The sequence below is a fragment of the Ictidomys tridecemlineatus genome, chromosome 7, assembly GCF_052094955.1.
Source record: "Ictidomys tridecemlineatus isolate mIctTri1 chromosome 7, mIctTri1.hap1, whole genome shotgun sequence".
NCBI lineage: Eukaryota > Metazoa > Chordata > Mammalia > Rodentia > Sciuridae > Ictidomys > Ictidomys tridecemlineatus.
This window is the reverse complement of record NC_135483.1, coordinates 192,757,645-192,783,157: the sequence shown is the minus strand read 5'-3', so window position 1 is coordinate 192,783,157 and position 25,513 is coordinate 192,757,645. Positions and strand designations below refer to the sequence as shown.

At 36.7% G+C, this 25,513-nt stretch overlaps 1 protein-coding gene across 14 annotated transcripts in view; it reads left to right on the top strand.

Moving 5' to 3' along the window:
• Positions 1-950: 950 nt before the first annotated feature.
• The window catches only part of Usp40 (ubiquitin specific peptidase 40), a 66,488-nt gene continuing 41,925 nt past the window's right edge, over positions 951-25,513 (top strand). For 3 of the 14 annotated variants that reach the window (XR_002484087.3, XM_013359172.4, XM_078018249.1), the window contains exons 1-9: positions 1,238-2,682; positions 5,262-5,329; positions 6,501-6,614; positions 8,410-8,574; positions 10,307-10,453; positions 13,786-13,929; positions 16,026-16,154; positions 21,865-21,960; positions 22,867-22,974. Coding sequence is in view for 11 of the 14 variants with exons in the window: in XM_013359172.4 (XP_013214626.1) it covers positions 2,484-2,682; positions 5,262-5,329; positions 6,501-6,614; positions 8,410-8,574; positions 10,307-10,453; positions 13,786-13,929; positions 16,026-16,154; positions 21,865-21,960; positions 22,867-22,974 (1,170 nt within the window). In the remaining 3 variants the exon portion in view is untranslated. Of the gene's footprint in view, positions 1,132-1,175; positions 2,683-5,261; positions 5,330-6,500; positions 6,615-8,409; positions 8,575-10,306; positions 10,454-13,785; positions 13,930-16,025; positions 16,155-17,712; positions 17,780-21,864; positions 21,961-22,866; positions 22,975-25,513 lie in introns of those variants that run through there. The other 11 variants (XM_013359169.4, XM_021727061.3, XM_021727060.3 and 8 more) reach the window with 11 other exon arrangements.

Genomic DNA, 25,513 nt, shown 5'->3' with positions numbered 1-25,513 from the left:
CTGGCTACACATCTGGTCTTAATTACCTAGTCACAAGATGTTTTTCAGTTCTTCAAATCTCAAGGGAAAAAAAGTTTATTTTTGTCCTCAGCTTTTCTTATTATTGATTAGTTTGTCTATATGCACTTCCTGGTGTTATATACAATGGATAGGCTAGAGGGGTAACTGCCCAGAGACTCTGTTATTCTATCACCACACTCACAGTAATGAAAGAAAACATACTTGACCCCATTATTGTGAAAGACAGGTTTGGGTGAAGTTATAAATGGAGCTGAGCGATCTGATCTTAATGTATGGCTTCCGTGGGAGAAGAGGAGTCATGGGAATGGAGCAAACATTATCCAGGCAATACTTTTGAGTATGGGATTCATGGACAAGTCAAAGTTTCACATACCCAAGACTTGTATCCTGGATGAGGGGAAGGATGTGGTATTAGGAGGCCACTCATTCATTCAATAAAAACTTGTTAATATCTGGTAATGTGCCTGGCACCGAGGAGGTTCGGCTGTTTGCAAAGCAAAGCCTGTGTCCTCCTGGAGCTTTAATTACCGCGGTCATTCCTGATCAGGGCATGGAAGTCTGCAGAGTATCTATTGGGAACAGGGAGACGAAGCAGAGCAAGCAAAAGAGAAGTGGGGATAGAACAGCAAGGAGCCAGGCGTGGCGTCACGAGGAGGGGGTCCTGGGGGGGGCAGGTAGCCAGGCTTTGTGAAAGTTGAGGGCAGGCTCTTCCTGCCAGCCCTGTGCCCCCACTTCCTTCCAGCCAAAGCTCCCTGAACTTCCCAGTCACACCAATCTCCCGCCAATGTTGCAAAACGAAATTCCTTGGGTAATCTCGCTTGGATTCTCCCCTTCCAGCTTCCGCTACAACTTCCTGTTCTCAGTCTCTCAGAGCTTTAGCTGAGGCCAAAATTATCCTCTTCCTGTCTCCCACGTTCACCTCTGAACGGAAGCTGTATTAGATAGGGAAGGTCCCGGAAGTGGAGCCTACTCGAACTTTGAAAGAGCCCACAAAAAGTCCTCGGGGGAAAGGAGATCATTTTGAGGGTTTTTGTTTGTTTGTTTTTGCTTTTACTGCCTTCTTACGTACATTACTTACAATCCGTGAAGATGAAACAGACGCTGAGGAAGGTACAAAGTTTCAAGGGCACCCTGCGAGGGGCGGCGCGCGAGGCACACTGGGAGGTGCGGCACACGGGGCAACCTGTGAGTCTCGGCGCGCGGGGCACCCTGGGAGGCGCGGTGTGTGTCCATACCAGCGCTTCCGGAGACCCGCCCTCGCCAACATGGCGGCACCCAGTTGGGGCACGTCAGATTGCTTCAAGTTTTGGCTGGGGTTAGGGTCTGGGCTTTAGGCAGCAAGTGGGACCAGCGCTCGGGTCCCGAGAGGGACGTGGGAAATTAGGGACGGTGGTGTGGCGCTGCCTGACTAAGGCGAGCGAAGAGCGGCCCGGGCCTGTCCGGGGTCGAGGCGCGCTCCTGAATCGGGTCGGTGATCGCGGGCCGCGGGGACTTGCGCCCGGTTGTGGGCCTGCGTCCCGTGCAGGGCTGGAGGGCAGGAACGCCCGAACCTCGGTCGTGGATTGAGGGAGTCGGGAATCCAGACTTTGACCTCGAGGCCAGACCCTCGAGTTCCACTTCTTGTACTTTTCTTCTGAGGAATGAGTTTTAAAGGATAATTGTCCTCCGGGTTTCCTGTCTCTTGGAAACGGCTAGGTGCTTTGTATTTCTCTTCTCCAAGGACCCTCCGCCACACTCGATGTAGAGTTAGGCGCAAGTCACTTGGGTCCCCGGGGCTGACATTGCTGTCGCCAATGTGCACGGGAGACCTTCAGACTGCATCGTTTCAATGGCAGTCTTCCTTACCCCGAGACCTCCTCCCTGCTCTCTAGTTTGAGGACAGTATACTAAACTGCTATAAAGACGATTAATTTGATGCATTTTATCATTAAGATATACTCGGGTACAAAGTCCTGAGGCGAGCGAGAAGCAGAGATTTTAGTAAATGAATGATGGTCCCAAGGCTTCTGCCAATTCTCAGAACCTAGGCGTTGCCACCGCTGAAGGTGGATTAGGTTTGGTGATGCGTTTTCTTTCTTTCAATGATGATGCAAATATGCCTTTTTAAAAACAGCCTTCAATTTTTGTGGGCCAAACTCTGCATATTAAGTGCTCTGTTTTTATTATGTCATTTGTTTAAATGACCCCTACAGGACATATGGTATCCCATTTTACCTATGAGAAAACAGGCTAGATAACTTGCCAAGGGTCACACAAGTTAGTTAGGATACTGACAGGGATGAAAAAAAGTTCAGATTTTGCTGTTTCCAAAACACAAATTACATATTTTCAAAAGAACGGTAACAAAATGGACAACTGTAAGTGTAAGGTAGGGAGATTTGGGGAAAGCTTGGGTTTTTTTTTTTTTTTTAAAGCATTTATATAACATCATTTCTTTCTAAAGGATAGTATTTAGTTTCACAATGTTTGGGGACCTATTTGAAGAGGATTATTCCAGTGTGTCAAATAATCAGTATGGAAAAGGGAAGAAATTAAAGAATAAAGCTTTGGAGCCACCTGCTCCCAGAGAATTCACCAATTTAAGTGGAATCAGAAATCAGGGTGGAACCTGTTATCTCAATTCCCTTCTTCAGACTCTTCATTTCACACCTGAATTCAGAGGTATGCTGTATTACATACATTTGAATAGTAATATGTACCATCCTCTTTACATGTAATTAATTATACAAAATCACAAATAGACAAAGGATCTTAAAGATGTGTTCCATGCTATGTGTTTGTTATTGCAAATATAAGGCAAATTGGTGGTTCTCCCTACAGAGAAATGTGAGGCTTAAATTATTGTTAAATGTATTCTGTGTGATTATAGTGTTTAATCACAAAATTAAAAATAAGATAATATATTTCCTAATTTCCACAGTTTAAAATGCAAAATAAAGACAATTCTGTCACTAGTAGTAGAATTTATCATTGTTATTTCTATTTTTGAGTTGAAAACTTTCTCTAAAGTAACAAACACTTAATCCAATTTTACCTAAACAATTATATTCTAACTTTAGAGTGGTAGGATTGTCACGTTATTTGTACACATTCACAGTTGTTTGTCTTCTTTTCTGAATTCTGGAAAGCTCTGACCCTGATCTGATCTGACTTGAATTTGTTTAATCTCAGAACCATAACCAGTGTGAAGCTATTCAGAGTCTTTAGTTATCTCATTTGGGTGAATATAACACTTCCTTCATATTCTTAAAGTTTAGAAATTCTGAATTCCGAAAATCCAAAGTCTTACTGTATGGGATTAGCTATATTAAAAGGTAATTTATTGTGAAGATAAACGAACTCTCCCAGAAATCAACTCTGAATTCACTGGACCCTCGGTTTCTTGCCTGTGTCTCTACATGTTTGCAGCTTTCTCCACAAGACACTTACATCTGTGTTTCTTTGATTCCAGTATGAGCATTATTTTGCCTTCACAAGGCCCTAATTGGGACACTCCCAACTGTCACACGACTTTGTAGCTCAGATCTCCACAGGGTCTCCAGATTCTGAGGATAGACAATCGGAATCATCCTATATCTGAGTATATGATCCTCTTCCTACCACTATAAAATTTATCAAATCTTCATGATGTCTTCTGCTTCTAAGCTTAGAAAGACTTTCTCTTCCAGAAATTTAGTATATATTTACCTTTGACCCCTTCCCAGGACTGTTTTAATGGATTGAACTGCATTATAGGATTTAAAAGTGGTACCTCTTGTCCTTGACCCCATTTCTGTAAAAATATCTCCTTGCTGAAGTCAGTGAATCCTCTTAGAAATTATCAGTATTAATAACCAGATTCCTACCAGACGCGGTGGCACACACCTATAATCTCAGCAGCTTAGGCTGAGGCAAGAGGATAGGGAGTTCAAAGCCAGCCTCAGCAAAAGTGAGATGTTAAGCAACTCAGTGAGATCCTGTCTCTAAATAAAATACAAAACAGGACCTGGGATGTGGCTCAGTGATCAAGTGCCCCTGAGTTCAATTCCCAGTAGCAAAAAAAAAACCAGATTCCTAAAAGGGATAAAACTTTTTCATGTTTTTATGTGGTTGAACTTAAAGGTTAAATTGAAGTAGAAAAGTAACATCAAGGAGAGACTGAGGAGGAAAGTGAAGGGATGGAACAGATCATGGAGAGTACCAGGAGGTAGGAGTAGGGTAGAAAGCCCCAGGTCAGCTTCTACTTGGCTGGCCAAGCACATGCTTTGATATCATAGTGTAAAGTATACTCTTATATGGCTTAGTATGGTTCTGATACAGATGAAGGAGAATGCGATTTAGAAACAATAAGAACTACAGAGCACTGAGGAGAAAACAAAACTTTTGGAAGAGTAATTTAAGGAGTAAGGCTAGGTTAGGTCCCATTGTCCTCCTGGTACACTTATCCCACAATAGATAGAGTAGTGAAAGATGATTATAAAAGTCCTTGTATGGTTTTGTGCTTTAGCCTGTAGATTTGTTGTTAATTTTTTCCTTGTCCCATCACTAGTAAGGAATTGAACTTTCACCACAGTAATTGCTAGAGCAGCAGGGATTTTTAGTAGAGACACACTCTCCCCTCTCTAATCTCCCTGGAATGTTGCCAAGTTTCTCTGAAGGAATTTCTGCCAGTTTGTATACAGACTTTAAAAAAATTCAGATATCTCCCCATTGGTTCATAAACTTACATGTTGGATTATAAAAAATTCTGGAGCCTGGCCTGGGGCTGCCAGCTTCTTTTTCCAGATAGGATCACTACTACCATCTGTTATTACCCTCAACATGGAAAAGATGTTTTATACCAATAAAAGGAAGGAAGCAATCTCCAGGTAAAAAATGGTCCTGCCAGTGAAAGGCCCATTGGGAGACTCCTGTGATGTGAAAATACAGACTTGCAACATTTGTACTTTCTCAAGGTTCCTCCTGGCTGCTGTCAGTCCTACTGCCATAGGCAATGGGAAACAAAGAGTCAGTGTGATTGGTAATGGTTCTATGTGCAGAAATGAGTGATTTTTTTTTTTAATGGATCTTCCATACTGAAGACTTAGTGTACCACTTTATTTTCTTAAAGTCAGTGATTTTAAAACATTACAAGAAAACAAAATGTATAGATTAAGGGTGTAAATATCATAACAATCATTTCTGAATCTTTTATTTTATGGTAGTCTTGGCTTTCTAAACATTTTTCTAAAATGAAATTTGATTCTACTTTTTTTTTTTAGAAGCTTTATTTTCTCTTGGCCCAGAAGAACTTGGTTTTTTAGAGGATAAGGATAAACCAGATGCAAAGGTAATAAATTTGATTTACTGGGGCATTTTGGAGTATTGAGGAAATGTTTCTTAATTATATTTATTGCCAAGTATGTCTTTATTTTTATAAGGTGGCCTGTACTTAATTAGCAATGACATTTCCCTTCCAAAAAAGGACTACTTTTCCAAATATAATGCTGCTATTGCTTTATAAACATACTTCACAGTGCTATATTTATGCTGTTTATTCTTACTTCTGATATTTACAAATTACTCACACTAGCTCATCCAAACATCTATTTAAAATATTTACTTGCACAGCGGAAACAACAAAGACCAGTATTATTTCAATTTGGTACTCTGAAAATACATTAAATAAGGAATTTGCTTATTATTTTATATATTCTGTAGTAAAATCATATTTAGTGCAGATCTAATGATGTTCTTCCTGCTTAAACTTCATTCAAACAGAAGTCTCTCATCATTTTCAGGCTCAGATTTATACTTCTTAACAGTAGTATTTCATGATGCAGCCCAGTACTTCTCCAACCATGTGGCAAAGGACCATTTTTTGTGTGTGTTTTTTTCCCCCAGTTTGTTGCAAATCAATATCTTCCTAGTATATTTTTTAAATGTCATGGAAATGTAAAATTGCTGTACAACTTTCTAAATGCATATTCTCCCTTTTAGCCCTTAAAGTCTGACCTGCACACTGGTCCCTGAGAATCATTCATTGCTCAGTCTGCTGGGCCCCTCTTATCTTGAATAAGACAGGAATAGACATGGAGCCAGCAGAGAAGGAGGCAGGGTGTGATTTGTCCCATGAGTGAGAGATGTGTGCCTAGAAAGTTCCTACATTCATCTTTTGGAATATATCTGTTCCAAAAATATCTTACAGAAAAAATGAACTATTAGAAATTCTAAGTGCTGTCAATCTATGATCATTTGGGTGGTTATTAGGGCCTATGTGAATTTAAATATTTACCTGAACTGTGCCAAGGTAGAGAACTCCAGATAACATAACTTTTAGGTCTGAATTAGAATTTTCAAATAACTGAATTCTAATTAGTTCTCTCTTTAAGATGAATAATTTATGAACTTTGTCCTAAATGAACTAGGAAATAAGAGAAAACTAGCATGCATTTCTTTGAAGAACCCTCACTTGGCCCTTGAAAGAGTTCATTGTGAAATGCATTCATTTCTCACCCCAGGTTCGAATCATACCTTTGCAGTTGCAGCGCTTGTTTGCTCAGCTTTTGCTGTTAGACCAGGAAGCTGCATCCACAGTGGAGCTCACCAACAGCTTCGGGTGGACTAGCGATGAGGTATGAAGGGCCCTGAGTAAGTTGCCAGCAGTAGAGAAAAAAGTGAATGCTGGTATGTCATGTTATCTGACTTCCTTTAGTTTTGTCTTAGAGTCTCAACATGTTTGAATGTTTCCTTCTCACAGTAAGTAATTATAATCACAAGTGTATTTTTGGATACTCACAGTGTAGGTGACACCACATTGTCATCAGAGAGGTAGGACATGGACTTTGAAGGGAAGTGGCGTGATAGTCCCTAAATAAGTGTGTTAAATTTGAGGTATGGGGCTGCCACCTCAAATTAATTCCCTTTTCCTTCCCTTTAAAAAAATTAACCATTTAATTGAGCTATACATGCCATAAAATTCACTCTTTCAAAGGGTACAATTCATTGTTTTTTAGTATTTTTACAGAGTTGTGCAACCATCACTACCATCAGTTTTTAAAAACCTTTTCACCAGCCAAAAAAGAGACCCCATATCCATTTGCAGTCACTCCCCCCATCATCCTCTTCCCCTAGCCCCTGGCAGCCACTAGTCTGTTTTTTGGTCTTGTGGTATTTGCCTGTTCAGGACATTTCATGGGAATGGAATTGTGCAATATGGGACCTTTTGTAATTGGCTTGTTTCACTGAAGATAATGTTCTCCAGTGTATTCGTTAGAGTTTGTGTTCATTCCTTCTTACTGTCAAATGATATTATGTCAGTGGATACTACACATGGTGTTTTATGATGTAGTCCTTTGTTGATGGCTTTTCCTATTTATTTGTTTGTTTTTTGGTACTGGGGATTGAACTCGGAGGTACTCAACCACTGAGCCATATCCCCAGCCCTATTTTATATTTTATTTAGAGATAGGTTCTCAATGAGTTGCTTAGCACCTCGCTTTTGTGAGGCTGGCTTTGAACTTGTGATTCTCCTGCCTCAGCCTCCCAATCCCCTGGGATTTCAGCCGTGTGCCACCAGCCCAGCTTCCCTTTGTTTTTGATAGTGAGCATCTACTAAGTTACTGGCTTTATAATTCTTAAAACTATGAGGACCTTTTCTATTTTATTTTTTCTAAGTAAAATTTTAAAGAAGTTTAACTGCTACAAGTTTTCTGTTCCCTATCAAAGTCAACAATGATATCCACATACCAAGATCAGAAGTCACTTCTCTGTCCCCAGCTCCTCTCAGTTCCCAGGATCCACCCTCCTGTTTCTTCCTTGGCAGATCTTTCTCCTCATCTCTGCCTCTTTAAATGGCAGTACACACCCTTGGCTTGGTTCATAAATTGTTCTTAAGGAATGCTAACACTTAGCTCAGATTTTAGCACATTCCATTTGGAATTTTTCTGAGTATTATGTTAGTATTATTTTTTGTTGTTTTATACTTCAAAGCAATAAATTCTATACCTTCTCTAATGTTGACAGTTACTCATATTCACCAGCCACTGTGACTTAAGTGAGCTCCACCTATGCACACGCTGCCAGCTCTGAAACAGTGGTCAAAACCTGTTGTGCTCCTGTCTTCTCTCCCTGTGGCACAGCCATGTGTGCAGTTCCCCATGTGATGTGGGCACTTTCCTTTTTAGTGGAGTTATAAGTTCACAACCCACACAACCTACACGTTTATTTCTGTAGTAGAAGTAAAAGCAGGTAGTGATCTCTTAACCTGCTCTTGGCTTGTTTTGCTTAGTCATCCTTATATCTGATCAATGCTTATCTTTGAATTGCTTTATAGATCTTAGGTTTTTGTAAACTAGTACTGTATTCTTAAAATCTGTTTTTAAAAACTTGAAGAACAAAATTACTTTTTAAAAATTACCTGTTTTGTAGGAAATGAGACAACATGATGTGCAGGAACTGAATCGAATTCTCTTCAGTGCTTTGGAAACTTCTTTGGTTGGGACCTCTGGCCATGACCTCATCAATCGTCTGTATCATGGAACCATTGTTAACCAGGTTGTTTGTAACGAATGTAAGAACATCAGTGAGAAGCAGGTGAATTCACAAGAGTGTTAGTAATAAATTATATTGTAAATTACAGTTCATGTAATTAAGTCTGATAAAAATGTTTATTATTAGAAATAATTTATCAGTTTTTTCTGTTTACTCTGACTACCCCTGAATCATCAGTTAATAAAACAGTTCCCTATGTGAACTGAAAGAAGCAAATATCTTAAAACAATATTTTACTCAGTACTCTACTGTTTAAGAAAGAGTTTTTGGGAGAAGTTTGAAAATACAAAAATTGGTCTCTTCGGAGAATCCAGTATCATCATGGTTAGACTATTGTAAATAAAATTAATTAGGTAAAAAAAAATACTGAGAATATTTAAATTGACAAGTATCTGTAATTAAATATTAGAGTTAGTTTATTAATATCCTTCAGAAAGTTTATCTCATATATGTGCTTATGTTTATGTATTAAATGTAAGTTTCATTACATATAAAGCTTTTATAATTCTCTTTACTAATGTAACCTTCAGTTCTTTTAATAATACTGATTGTTCATTTAATATGATTGGAAACTAGATATTAGAAGTTTGCTCATGTAAATATAATAATCTCTGTGCTTTACAAGTCTTATACAGCTAATTATTTCATCACTGAACTCTAATAAAAATCTTCTTTTGTTATGGCAAGAGTAAAGAAAGTTTCTGTATTTGTATGAGAGAGAAATGCTATTTTCTAAATGTGTTTGTTGCACTTTTGGAAATATAAATATGTTACTTGTGTTTTTGTATGTGTAGGTATATGTGTACACATATACCTGCATATATATATATATATTTTTTTTTTTCTAAGAAGTAGTTGGGGAACAATAAAAACAGTGCTACTTGGCCCTTATTGCCTGTGCTAATAGAAGCTCTTTTGGTCAGCCTGGTTTGAAAATAATTAATAGATCATATTTCTTTGAATTACTGTATGATTGACTTAGTGCTAATGTAATAATTCACACAAAGTACTTGTGAAATACAGTGTATAGAAAGCACATTATAAATTGTGGACTTTAATTTTTCACACATATATTGTAAACCTAAAGTGTTAGTTTTAATACTCGAGAGTTTTACCATGAACTAAATAGTGGGTTCTCCTTTATCAGACCTCATAGTCCCTTAAATAATGCTGTTGCATACACACAGAGAACCATAAATGATTTATACTTGCCAAATTACAATAGCACTTATCACTAAAAACATATTATAATTCAAATATTCTTATGTTAGAATAGATAGACTTCCTATTTGCAAAATTCCACCCTCCTTATTTTCATAGAAACACTTGTTTATCATGGCTGTACATAATTATTTTCTTATAACTTCTTCAGTGTATCTTAAACCAAGCTTAGCAAAAGAAATTGAAGAAATAGAATTTATGTGAGATAAAATTCAACCCTGCCTTTGCTGTTATTAATTCTAGTCTAAAGACTGAAACAGTGCTAATGAACTTTGCACAGGTGTTTTGTATTTAAGTCAACTATATGTTTTATTGCATCTAAACTTACAAATATCTTTATCAATGTTTTCTTGATACATTTTATACTAAATGATAGCTTGATTTAGAAAGGAAAATTTTGTGTTATGAATGTCATAGTAATGAAGACAACTTCCTATGTACACTGTTTTAGGAAAGATACATCTGATTATTCCCAGTGTATGTTTGAGTTGGCAATGTGTTTGTAAACATCTGTGAAATTCTTTTTTCAATATTGCATTCTTGTATACTTCAGGAAGACTTCTTAGATCTAACAGTAGCAGTCAAAAACGTATCTGGTTTGGAAGATGCACTCTGGAACATGTATGTAGAAGAGGAAGTTTTTGACTATGACAACTTGTACCATTGTGGAACTTGTGACCGGCTGGTTAAAGCAGCAAAGGTAATAATGCCTTCCTTTTTCCAGGGTGCCCACTGAGAACTTGGTGGCAGCCAAGTCACCGGAAGCCACCTGTGTGATAAAGACTGAAGGATACACTTGAAGCTCTTGGCTCAAGAATAGAAAAGACTATCTTACTATCTTGTCTTTTCATTTTATTACAGTGAAGAATTTTTTAAATCTTTCATCCTAACAGCTGTCTGAACTTCTTTTTCTCCCAAGAAAAATGTTTTTATGCCTCAATTTTTCTTAAGCTGCTTTTTTTGGATAAATTCCTTGCTTTTAGCAAATCACTATTATGAAGGATATAGTAGTATTTCTGTTTTTATTCCCACCATCAAGAAGCTTGCTGAGCGTTCCTTTCTGTTTCCTGCTACTAAAATAGGTGGCTCTCTTTAATTTCTCAATATGCAATTATTTTCTAACCCTGACATACATCCTCCTTCACTTGAGCACATTCCATATGCACTTTCCCACTTGTGGGTCTTGACCTTGTTAGTCATAGTCTTCAGCACAGTACTTCTGGATTTCTTTCAGGATAGCAAAGCAAAATAGAAGATGGAGAGACAAGATGAAAGCAACTGATTTATAGTGTGAGCTAAGAGAGAAAAGTAAAATAAGTCAGTTAGCGTAGACTTCTGATATTTCTCAAATTTGTCATGTTCCTACTTAGAGTCATTTGTAGATATAATTCATAGTTATCCTAGCTTCCAGGAAGGAAGAGCCGCTTTGACAAGTGAAATGAGAGTCAACTCCCATTTAGCTTAATGGAACACCTCCCCAGTGTTATTTTCATACATCATAAATTTTGCCCATTCCAGCTCCTTTATAATGTGGCTGTGATTCATTATATCAGCACTTTGGCATTGCTGAAAATCGACCACATGTTGACATTTTGTCCCAGTTTTGATGTAAGTTCTCTGTGCTTCACTAGCTGAGTCCTTCGAGTCCAGGGTGTCTTTCATAGGACAGATTTTAGAAAAACATTTTTTGTTTTTTTTAACATTTGAGTTGGTTTTTTATTTCTCCATTTTATCTTCTAGCAACCATATGTATTTCCTTTTCACCATTCTTTCACAATTGTATGTGATTTCTCAATATGGAACTTTTGTTTTGTTTTTTTCAGTAGTGAGGATTGAACTGAGGGACAAACCTGAGCTACCCCAACCCCTTCTTATTTTGAGATAGGGCCTTACTAAGTTGCCCAGGCTGACCTTGAACTTCTGATCCTCCAGTCTCAGTCTCCCAAATAACTGGGATTATAGGTGTGCATCACCATGCCCAGTAGAATTTTTTTTTAAACATATTTTTATACAATTTCCACCAAAAACATTATCAATGCTAATAAATTGCTAGGTATTAGTAATTCACTAATATTAATATAAAAGGTACTTATTACAGATTATTTCTAAATGTCTGATATGTCTGTGTGTGTATAAATTCTTAATGCCATTTCCCATTCCTCTGGCTTGAATGTGCCATCTCTGCACTTCTCTGGCTCTCCTCTCAGCTCCTTGTTCCTATGAGCAATGAAGCATCAACCCTGCTGCTTTAATTTTTACCTAGGTAGTTAACTGTCCCACTGTTACTAGATGATGTGATAGACTCTTCATAAACATTGTAAACTTATAGCTCAGTGCGGTCAATAGTTATTGAGCATTATCGTAAACAGCTACCACAAAAAACATACCTGTGTAGTGGATCCATGATGCCAAAGACACATAGCACTATTCCTATGGCTGACAGTTAACTGAACTTTTCCAACAAGTAAAATGAACATTAATTTAAAATGATAATACACAATACTGATTTTGTATCCTGGAGATGATAGAAGTAAATGTAATAAAAAAGTAAACCCTGTGGCTATAGCTTTCACAACAGTCTTTGAAACCAGGAAGAAGTTTACACTGTTTAATATATGTTTTCATATATTCTACTCATTAGTAAACCTAGAGAGAGAATTACCATTTGTTTACTCATTTTGTACTTCACCTATGGTGTTAGAACTACTATCTGATAAGTATAAATCTCAGCGTTTGGAAAAGTCTTAGATACTTACTTACACATTTTTTTGTTGAACTTAATTTGCATTTTAATAGAACAGGAACCCTTTGCTAACCCTAACCTTCTGCTAAACAAATACAGTTTTTATACCTAATATTGTTGATTTAATTCTTTTTCGGTGGAATTTCTCTATTGTAGTGTATTTTTCTAGTTGCCATGTATTTGTTGCATTCTGAATTTAGGTTTTGTGTGCTCTTTGAGTAAATATAGATTTTCCTGTCCTTAGCAATCTTTTCTAATCATATAATAGCAGAGTTTCTGTGTTATTTTGGATGCATCCATAGAGCTTGTCTGAAAATCTGCCAAGTTATTTTATGGCTGGGACTTTTTTATTTAACTTTTTTTACCCACTAGATTTGTGAAATTATTATTTTAAATATATGCTTAATAGTGTTGGGTTCATATGATTATGGCCATTACTAAGAGGTCTGGGGACAAGTGATGACTTTTTTCTTTCTTTTTTTTTTTTTTTTTTTTTGGTACTAGGGGTTGAACCCAAGGGCTCTGAGCCACATCCCCAGCCCTTTTAAATTTTTATTTCAAGATCTGTTCTCATTAAGTTGCTTAGGACCTCCTAAAGTGGCTGAGGCCGGCCTCAAACTTGAAATCCTCTTTCCTCAGCTTCCTGAGTCACTGGAATTACAGGCATCCACCACTGCACCCAGCTAAGTGGTGACTCTTAAATAAAAATCATCTTAATGTACTATTTAGTTTTAAACTAAGGAATTAAAACAACAAAAATACCTTAATCTGCTTTGAATTTTAAAGTAGCAACTATAAAACCCTGATCAATAGATCTTAACCATTGGGATTACAGTCCTTTTAAAAATCTAATTAAACTGTGGATCTTCTCCCTAGAGAAAATGTAAACACTTAAACTTTTTCTAATTCATGTGTTCAGAGCTCAGGTAAAATATGATTATGAAGGAGCAAGGGAAAAGGCCAGGAATTGGGCAGAAAATAGGAGCAGATGGAGAGAGATAATAAGCAGTTACAACACGTTCATCAAGTAGGATTTTAGAATGGCAGCTCTGAAAACAAAAGTAGCTTGTGAAACTTTTGTGAGCATAAATGAGTGATATCAATCACCCTTAGTCCCATAAAATAAATGAGATTCCTCAAGATATATTATTGAACCCATTGTTAATGACTGTATGTGAGTTAAGGACCTGTTTCTCCCAAAGCTTACAGGTGTATTTTTCATACTTTAAGTAACATTATCCTTTCACATAACTGCCTTTTAAAAACTTTGTGAATTTTTCTTTTAACAGTCGGCCAAATTGCGCAAGTTGCCTCCTTTTCTTACTGTCTCATTACTAAGATTTAATTTTGATTTTGTGAAGTGTGAACGCTACAAGGAAACTAGCAGTTACACGTTTCCTCTCCGGATCAATCTCAAGCCTTTTTGTGAGCAGGTTTGAATTATTTTATTTTTAAATTCTTTCTTTTCCCCTTCTATACTTGAATCTTTTATTGACCTGATGGAAGTTTATTGCAGAATTCCTGAACCTTAGCCCTGTTAACATTTTGAATTTAGTCATTCTTAGATGTGAAGGACTGTGCTGTACATTGCCAGCATTCCTGGCCTCTTTGGACTGGGATGTGGTTCAATGGTAGAGCAGTTGCTTAGCAGGCCCAAGGTCCTAGCTTTGATCCCCAGCACCACAAAAAAAAAAAAAAAAAAAAAAAAAATCACCTGGCCTACTTAATAGATGACAGTAGCATCCCCACTCCTCTCCCACTTTGGCAATGAGAATGTCTTCAAATGTGGTCAAAAGTCCTTATGTCCTAGAGATGGGGTTGCAAAATTGCCCTGGGCTGAGAACTTCTGATTTGTTTACAGTCCTTTTGAATCTAAAGTGTACAAGTTCTCTGTTCTCTATTAAACTCTTCTTGAAAAATCTTTGAGATGAAAATTTTAAAACAAAACTTAAAATGATCCTGCTTTTAGAAAAATTACCATTAATTGGTACTTTGCTATTTGGATTTAGTTTATTTTAGATGTGATAATGAATTACATGTCTAGAAAGTGAACAGACAAATGGAATTTTTCTAGTCTAGAATTTGTAATCCTTAAGACACAGGAAAGAAAACATGTTGAAAGCAAGTTAATTATAAAAACAAACTACTTGATGAGCCACTTATAGTTTTTATATCATTATTATACATGCTAAAATGAGAATGATGAGACTGGTATATTTCTTATTATAAATCATTCTTATTTTATTAGGAACAGAATATTTATTAGCTAGGTATTCAATATCTGTGAAAAAAAAGTAATCCTTTTGTTAGCATTCTTTAATTCAAACTCTTCACAGGCGGGCCTAATTGCTCAGCTTTTTGGGTTTTTTTTTTTTAATGTTTGAATTTTCAGAGATTCTAGTATTCTGTGGATGCTTAGCCTATTACTGGCATACTCAAAATCAATGATTTTCCCAGGGTTAGTTAATATATTCACTACTCTTTTTATAAAAAGTATTTCATCATGTGATTTAACATACTTCAATATAACAGATCTGAAATAAGTAACTGACCACTTATCTAGGACATCCACATCAATTTTGCTTTTGAATTTCTATTAGTGTAGAAACACCTTGCATCTTTGTGTATCTCTCTCCTGTCTTTTGCCTAAATCAGACATTTTCAATTACTGTCCACTCAAAAACTGTAATATTTTAATCAAATACATTCCTCTGGTAACTAGCATCCCTCAGCAGACACCCATGTATGCATTTACATCACAAGTTACACTGGTCTAGTTTGGATGGCACAATCAGAAGGGAGCTTATGTCAAGTGCTTCAGACCCCCTGGAAAGTGAAAACTAAGGCTTTCTTGTTCTTCTGCATCAGAAATTTAAAGTGTCTCTTAATCTACTGTAGTTGTTTCCATTTGTTTTGATTTTAATTGCCAGTGTAGAAGTTTATCTCTTGGGTTACATGTAAATATAAAGTGCATTAATTAATTAATTATAGAAAAGTTTGATCATAGAATTAATAAAGCAGGAAAGAACTTCTTCATTCTACATATTGCCTCTAAACAAGAACAACTAGTGTTCACAATTGCTAAATTCCTGTTCTGTTCAGATGACTGAAATGTCTGGAGGGTTAATAGTTGTTCCTGGTTGGAACATAGGACAGTTTCGTCAAGTATAGAACATGTGTGTTTCACATCATGATAGATATGTACAAAGATGGTTTTCTCTTGCTAAAAACCTCTAGCTTACATGATCTCAGCCCAAACTAACAGCTTTTTCAGATACATGTGTTCACGTTTAAGTGAGAGGCAAAAATAGATGAATGTAGTGTGTTTAGTAGTTGAGCAATGAATTTAAAATTTTTTAATTTTTAATTTAAAGCCAGTCTTTTAAATTTATCTTACCTTTAAATGACAGTGATATTCACTGTAATTTCTAATTAATTTCAATACTTGGAATTCTTTTTCCATTCTACTTACATATATTTTAGCATCTTATGTTAAACTATCCATGTTTATTTTCCTTTTTTCCTTTAGAGTGAATTAGATGATTTAGAATATATATATGACCTCTTCTCAGTCATTATACACAAAGGTGGCTGCTACGGAGGACATTATCATGTATATATTAAAGATGTTGATCATCTGGGAAACTGGCAATTTAAAGTAAGTGTACAAAATCATTTAGAAATATCTTTCGATGTCTTGGTTTTTCAGTTCCTTTTACAATATTTTGTTGAGGATCTTTTGCCATTTATTGTATACTCACCCTGTAGAAAACTTTGATAGGCATTAAGTTTGGCAATGTCTCGGCTGGTACAAGATCACGAGCCACCACACACCTTGTAGATTCAAACAGCAATTCTTTATTCCCGAACTCACACCAGCCTCTACAAACACGTTCTGGGGAAATCCAAGTTCTGCCAGCCCAATTCACCTACTCCTATTTTTCAAATCCCATTTGAATCTCATGAGAACTCAAGGGAACAAGCAGCAGGAACACCCTAATCCCAGCAGCAATAATCTTCAACCTCCAACTTCCCTAAAACCCCTATTGTCTTAAACCAGGAACGCCTTAAACTCAAGGAGCGGGGAAACTTCCTCAAACCTGATCAGCTCTAAACCCGGATCCGCCCTGGTCTTTGAGCAAGGTCACCTTACTAAAGCATACATGCAATGTCCCATCGAATGTCCTCTAAGCAGCATGGGGTATGCTGGCAAGGAGATTTTGATGCATCATTCCTACTTGGCAATGGCCCTCAGCAAAGTTAATTCAGATATGTTTTAAATTTTTATTTCTAAATAATTTTGCATGTACAGAAAATACCACAGTAGTACAAATACTTCCTGTGCACTCTTTACCTAGATTCTCTAGTTGTTAACATATTGCCACATGTTTTAGTTAGCTATTTCATCACTGTGACTGAAAGACCTGACAAGAACAGTTAGAGGAGGAAAAGTTTATTTGGGGGCTCACAGTTTCAGAGGTCTCAGTCCATAGATGGCCAACTCCATTGTTCTGGGCCTGAGGCAAGGTAGAACATCATGGCAGAAGGCCATGGAGGGAGAAAGCAGCTTAGAATATGGTACCAGGAAGCAGAGAGAGAGAGAGAGAGAGACTCAACAGGCACAAAACATAAGCCCCAAGGCACACCTCTGGTGACCCAATTTCTCCAGCTCTACCCTATCTGCCCACAGTTACCATCCAGTTGATCCATATCAGTGTATTAATGCACAATGATTAAGTCAAGGCTCTCATAACCCAATCATTTGTCTCCAACCTTTCTTTCATTGTCTCACAATGGGAAATACCTCATATCTAAACCATAACCCCACATTTGTGCATGTGCACACACAGACATGTATACATTATTAACATCATTGTTAGTGTTGAACCAAGTAAATGGAAGACATTAGACTCCTTTACCTCTAAATACTAGCTGTTTATCCACCAAAAACAAAGATATTCTCTTACATAAGCATAGATAAAAAACCAAGAACTTTTAATACTGGTATATTACTATTGCTATTGTCTAGTGTATAATTATATTCAGGTTCTACCAGTTGTCTAATCTATATCTTATGAAAATGTTTTTCCCACACTAGTGTCAAATCCAAGATCATGTGTTAGATTTAGTTATCTTTTTTTTTTTTTTTTAGGTCTCTTTCACTCTAAAACCATCTCTCAGCTTTGCAGTTCCTCTGTTATGACAAACTATGGAATTTTTCCAGCAAATAAAATGAGCATTGATTTAGATAACACACAGTATGGATTTTGCATCCTGCAGATTGTAAGTGAAAATGTACAAGGCTTTCACAGTAGGATTTAAAGCCAGGGCAAATTTTATCCTATTTAATGTAATATGGCTGCAATGTCATGTCTTCTGTGGTTGCTCTTTAAAACAGCACTCATTGACCATCACGTAATGACATTTGAAACACTGGTCCTTCCTCAGGACCATAAAACAAAACAAAAAATGTAAGTCCTTCTAGATGGCTTTCTGTGAATGGTATAAGAATTTTTCCCCAAAACATTACCCATTACTACCTACTGAATAATCGCTTTTCTCCACCAACTTAACTGTGTCAGTTTCATTAGATCTATTGTTCATTAATGCAGGAGTCTTATTTTTTAGATCTCTATTCTGTTCTATTCATCCTCCTCCTGGGCAAATACACACTTAATTGCCATAGGTTAATTTTAAATCATGCCATCTGGTGAGACAAGTCTCCCTACATGCTGCTCTTCAGGATTGTCTTACCTATCTTGTTTATGCTTCTGTGTGTCTTCCTAGAATCACCTTCCCATATTTTCACATATGCACATGCCCCTGCATGCGTGCATACATAGGGGTTTTGAGTCTTCATATATGAACAAGATATATCTCTTTAAAGCTCCTTTGGTGTCTTTTTAAAAGTTTCATAATTTTCTCAGTGAATTGTAGAGGGTCTTGGAAAGTGCTCACTAGAGTCTACTGTGACATTAGAATACATTTCACATCAACCCTATGCTCTTCACCAGTTTCTAAAATGAAGCTAAGTCAATCACATTCTTCCATTTCTTTGACCTTAGTGCAGTATCCAGTTCTGGATTCAGAAAGCTGTGCAGACATTGCTGTTAAATGCTATGCCACTTTTGCCAAGACACCACCATTTTGGGCACCTTCCTGATCAGATAAAATGAAGCACCTCTTATCCTTGGTGATTATTAGAAGAAATTTTTCCCTTCATTCAGTACTAAGGTCAAGGCAGTCCAGTTTATTGCCCTTTATTGTGGAATAATTTTTTTTCCATATCATGCTTCTAGTGAAGGTGTAGCCCTTTAGGATTTCCAACTTTTTGCTGCAGTCTGTCACTGTGGTATGTAAAAACTATATACAGTCATCCCTCAGTGTCTTTGGGGAATTGGTTCCAGAACTCCCTATACCAAAAATCCATGGATGCTTAAGTCCCTTGTTTTTCAGTTTTCTATTCCATTCTATTCTTTATCCTGGAAAAAATGGCAATAATATTTGCATATTACCTACACACACATATGCCTATATATATGTATACTTAATCTCCAGGCTATTTATAATATATAATGTAAAATACCTAGCAAATAGTCACTACCCTCTATTGTTTTGGGACTAATAAAAAGAAAAAAGTCTCTACATGTTCGGTACAAACATTCTTTTTTTCTAATATTTTGATGCACAGTTGGTTGAGTTCACAGGTATAGATCCCATAGATACTGAGCATCTGCTGTATTTGTTGTCTCCAATTCCAGTTCCTGGTATATAGGTCTTTAGAATTTCTTGATGGAAGTTATTTTATTCATGATAAGCCCCTTTCCACCTTACAGTGTTCATGCTAAAGAGTCCACTCTTAGATGCCTTAAGATGGGGTCTGGTTGCCATATGAGATGCAGAATCCATACTGTGTTTTATCTAAATCAATGCTCATTTTACTTGATGGAAAAATTCCAGTTTATTATAACAGAGGAACTATAAAACTAAGAGATGGTTTTAGGCTAAAAGAGATCTAACACATGATCTTGGATTTGACACTAGAGTGGGGAAAACATTTTCATAAAAGACATAGATAGAACAATGGTAGAATTTGAATATAATCATACATTAGACAATAGTAGTATGCCAGTGTTCAAAGTTCTTGGTTTTGATCTATGCCTTAAGATGGGGCCAGATTGCCCACTGATGAGAGGGGTGGAATTTACATCCCATCTCCTGACCTTGGGGAGTGGGAAAAGACAAGAGGATTGAGTTCACCAATGGCCAGTGATTTAATCAGCGCTGCCTCCACAGTGAGCTTCAGTGCTTGAGTAGGGCTGGGGTTTTGGCTCAGTGATAGAGTGCTCGCCTAGTACATGTGAGGCCTGGGGTTTAATCCTTAGCACCACATAAGAATAAATAAAGATATTGTGTCCAACTACAACTAATAAATAAATAAATAACCCTTGAGTAATGAGGTTTGGGGAGTTTCCATGTTGGTGACACATCTGTGTACCGGGAATGTGGCCCCCTGTGGGGACAGGCTTCTCTACTCGCCACCTTTCTGGACCTCACCCTACAACCGCTTCATCTAGATGCTCATTGGAATCCTTTATAATAAACTGTAGCATAGGTTCCTGATATCTGTGAATTGCTCCACTAAATTATGAACCTGGAATAAGGGTTGTGTTTACCCTAGAATTTGCAACTGATCAGGTAAAAGTGTGAATAACCTGAAAACCCCGTTTATGGTTAGGGTACCAAGTGGGAGTCAGTCTTATAGGACTAAGGCTCAACCTGTATAATCTGTTTGGGTACAGATAGTTAGTGCCATAATTGAACAGAATTGTGGGACATTTGGTGTCAGAGGATTTAGAGAATTGGTAATTTTTTGAAAAAAAACTCAACTCTGTGCTTTGGGTAAGCCTTAGGTTTCCTCTCCCAAACCCTTTACTATTTGAGCATCAGAGTGGAAGCTCAGTATCAACAAGATTGGTGTCTTAGTCCATTCAGGCTGCTACAACAATACTTTTTATAAACAATAAAAATGTATTACTCACAGCTCTGGAACCTTCCTTAGAAAGTCCAACATAAAGGTGCCAGCAAATATTTTATATCTGCAGGATTTACCTACCACTTTATAGATGGTACCTTCCTTTTTTGTTTTGTTTTGTTGGTATTGAGGATTAAACCCAGGAGTGCTTAACCACTCAATCACATCCCCTACCCTTTTTATTTTTTTAATTTAATTTTGAGACAGGGTCTCACTAAATTGCTTAGAGCCTCTCTAAGTTGCTGAGGCTGGCTTTGAATTTAAAGTCCTCCTGGCTCAGCCTCTAAGTTGCTGGGATTCCAGGAATGAGCCACCACCACTGTGCCCAGCTATAGATGGTACCTTCTTGCTATGTCCTCAAACAGCAGAAGTGGCATACAAGTTCCTTGGAATCTCTTTTATAAAGGCACTAATCCCATCATGAGGGCCCACCCTTATGACTTAATTGTTTCCTGAAGATGCCATCTCTTGATACTATTGCATTAGGGTTAGGTTTCAACATACACGTTTAGGAAACAAAAACATTCAGAGTGCAGCAGTTGGGATACTAAAAGCCTTCACTCTGTATTTCCTACCTGGATTTCCATTTCACTTCTCAACCTCAGAGGATATTCCTAATGTGTAAGTTTAAAAATATGTTTTATGTTTTGCTTTTACTTTAGCATTTTTAGTAATTTTGCAGCTAGATGGTTAGATCTGGTGCCACATTCTTCTGTTATTTCTTGATTTTTTTTTCCTTGTGTTAATTTTTAAAGTCTCCTTGTATTTATAGTTTTAAGCCAATTTAAAATACTTTTGCAAGCTTTTACATATGAAAAAAGAGTCAATAAAAATTGCTCACCAGGGGAATTTTGACACATTCCCCAATGCCATTATCAAATGGGGTATAAACTTTTTGAATATCAATCAGGAAATGAAAAGAAGTGTTTAAATTGAGCCCACAAAAATGGATTGGAGTTTTTAGGCCAATATGAGTGAGTGAGAACATGGCAGATGAAACCAGAAAATATTTGGAACTGAGTGATGATGATGATAGTTTAACATACCAAATTACCACATGACTCAGCCAAAGCAGTGTTTGGCTAGAAGACATTGGTGCCAGTGTATACCAGATTCTAATCTTTACCCAGTTTGTAAGATAAAGCCAGAGCTATCAAGTAATTTGCTCAGAATTGCTCAACAAAACCTGTATTTCGAAACCAGGTTGGCCTGACCCAATGCATATTGCAGATTATTGTTTTCTACCATCATTTCTCCAGTGGCATAGACACTCCTATTTTATTAATTCCTCTAAGAGATTTGTGATAGAAAATCTTATTGCTTTCCTTCCTAGCAGGAAGAAAGAAAGCCAGATGTGAATTTGAAAACTCTTCAAAATGAAGAGGAGATTGATGATCCATTGGTGATACTACAAGCAGTAATATTACAGGTAGGTTGTGTCTGTTTGTGTATTTGTACTTATATAGCTATCATAAGTGGGTGGGCTTATTTATATGACATCAGTCACATTATTTAGGGACAACTCTAAAAAGGAAAATGGACTCAATTTAACTTAAACACCCCCATTAAATGCCTTTAACCACCCCTTTAAATGCCCTAACTTCAAATACAATTACATCATTAAGTATTGCAGGCTAAGGATTTAACCTATGAATTTGGGGGAGACACAGTTCAACCTATAATGGTTACATCTTGTCCCCTTCCAGAAACTTGTATACTTTGAAATATTCGATAAGATGTTAATAATATTTTTTACTTAAATATTTCTTCTAAAAATCATATATAATATCAGGAATTTATCAAACATCAGGATACCCTTTGGATATAGTTAAAATGTGGCACATAGTAGGAATACCATCTATAAAGTGGTGAGTCCTGCAGATACTAAATTTGCTGGAACCTTCAAATACAGAGAGACTTTAAAAAAATAAGATTTTCTGAACCTAGGTTTAAGCTACTTTCCTGAAAAAAAAAAATATAATGAATAATTACGATTTATTTTATTTCATTTCATTTCTTTGCAGTACAGGAGCTCAAATCCAGGGATATTTTACCACTGAGCTGTATCTCCAGGCCTTTTATTTTTTGTTGTTGAGACAGTGTCACTAAGTTGCCCAGGCTGGCCTCCAACTTAATATTCTCATGCCTCAGCCTCCTCAGTAGCCAGTATTATAGGTATATGCTATCATATTATGGCAATAATAATGATTAATCCACTTACGTGTTTTTGTTCTAGGCACATGTAATTACATAAAATCCTGTTGATCCCTCAGAATTTGTGTTGCAATTATTTCTCATCAGACTTGTTTAAATGACTTTGTGTTTATTTCATAAGGAGGAGAATAATCTAATATCTGTTGATCAACTGGGCCAGAAACTGTTGAAAAAAATGGGAATATCTTGGAACAAGAAGTACAGAAAATATCATGGGCCACTGAGAAAGGTAATACATGGCGTCAACATAGGAAATCCTAGTCCCAGGATATTTTGTTATGTTCCTAACAATTTTTTTTTAATTGGTTGTTCACAACATTACAAAGCTCTTGACATATCATATTTCATACATTAGATTGAAGTGGGTTATAAACTCCCATTTTTACCCCAAATGCAGATTGCAGAATCACGTCGGTTACACATCCACAATTTTACATAATGCCCTATTAGTAACTGTTGTATTCTGCTACCTTTCCTATCCCCTACTATCCCCCCTCCCCTTCCCTCACATCTTCTCTCTCTACCCCATCTACTGTAATTCATTTCTCTCCTTGTTTATTTTCCCATTCCCCTCACAACCTCTTATATGTAATTTTGTATAGCAATGAGGGTCTCCCTTCATTTCCATGCAATTTCCCTTTTCTCTCCCTTTCCCTCCCATCTCATGTCTCTGTTTAATGTTAATCTTTTCTTCCTGCTCTTCCTCCCTGCTCTGTTCATAGTTGCTCTCTTTATATCAAAGAAGACAATTGGTATTTGTTTTTTAGGGATTGGCTAGCTTCACTAAGCATAATCTGCTCTAGTGCCATCCATTTCCCTTCAAATTCCATGATTTTGTCATTTTTTTTAGTGCTGCGTAATACTCCATGGTGTATAAATGCCACATTTTTTTTATCCATTCATCTATTGAAGGGCATCTGGGTTGGTTCCACAGTCTAGCTATTGTGAATTGTGCTGCTATGAACATCGATGTGACAGTATCCCTGTAGTATGCTCTTTTAAGGTCTTCAGGGAATAGTCCAAGAAGGGCAATAGCTTAGTCAAATGGTGGTTCCATTCCCAGCTTTCCAAGGAATCTCCATACTGCTTTCCAAATTGGCCGCACCAATTTGCAGTCCCACCAGCAATGTACAAGTGTACCCTTTTCTCCACATCCTCGCCAGCACTTGTTGTTTGACTTCATAGTGGCTGCCAATCTTACTGGAGTGAGATGGTATCTTAGGGTGGTTTTGATTTGCATTTCTCTGACTGCTAGCGATGGTGACCATTTTTTCATGTACTTGTTGATTGATTGTGTATCCTCCTCTGAGAAGTGTCTGTTCAGGTCCTTGGCCCATTTGTTGATTGGGTTATTTGTTATCTTATTGTCTAATTTTTTGAGTTCTTTGTATACTCTGGATATTAGGGCTCTATCTGAAGTGTGAGGAGTAAAAATTTGTTCCCATGATGTAGGCTCTCTATTTACCTCTCTTATTGTTTCTCTTGCTGAGAAAAAACTTTTTAGTTTAAGTAACTCCCATTTGTTGATTCTTGTTATTAACTCCTGTGCTATGGGTGTCCTATCTAACAATTTTAATTTCTAAGATATTTTAAGTAGATAAAAATAAAATCAGCATTTTTGTTCAAAAATAGCTATAATTCAGCTATTATTTATAAAGTATCAGTTATTAAGTTATTTATCAACAAGCAAAAAAAACAAGGAAGTCACCCTTATCACAGTAGCAAAAACAAATTATCCCAAAGCTCTAACTTCTAGAAACTTATCTCATTTCCTAGGGTAAAGACTCACTGCAGAAACTGATATTACCAGAAACAAAAGATAAAAACTTGACTGAAAATAACCAAACAAAGCAACAGAACATTTAATGAACATTTAGGAACTGTTTTGTGTAAAAGCAAAGCACTTAACCCACTGCAATAATTGTTTAAGAGCATCTTTTAATTAGACCACCAAAAATCGATTTTCTGTTACCTGTATTATTTTGGAAAATTGTGTTGTTTAGAGAATTTGCCTTTTTATGTATGGTGTCAAATTCATTGACATAAAGTTATTCAAAATTGGCATCCCAGGATTATGCTTTTGCCATCTGTAGAACCTGAAGTTATTTCAAAACCCTTTTTCATTTCTCATATTAATTAGTGTTTTCTTTTCTTGCTAGGGTTTGTCAAGTTTATTTTTAAAAAATCAACAGCCAGGGCTGGGGTTGTAGCTCAGTGGTGAAGCACTTGCCTAGTGTATGGGAGGCACTGGCTTCAATCCTCAGCACCACATAAAAATAAATAAATAAAATAAAGGTATAATGTCTGTCTACAACTAAGAAGAATATTTTTAAAAAATCAATAGCCTTTGATACAATAGGATATAATTGTATTGATTTTCTCTACTGCTTGTCTGTTTCTATTTCGTTGATTTTAGTCCTTAATGAAGTTTTTTTTTTTTTTTTTAACTTCTGTTTCATTTCATTTCTTTGTGGTACAGGAGATCAAACCCAGGGGTACTTAACCACTGAGCCACATCCCCAGCCCTTTTTAAAATTTTCTTTATTTTGAGACAGGGTCTCACTGAGTTAATTATAGAGTCTCACTAAATTGCTAAGGCTAGTCTCAAACTTGTGCTCCTACTTCTTTATCCCAACAGATCTGTCTGGATCAGTAGTTTCAGATTATCTCTGATAGTGGTGCACTGTGCAATTGCCATTGTTTTGTGCTTTGTTTAGGTAGCTTTTAAATATTTCAAAAGCTTTTGTTCTACCTAATCCATTTCATTT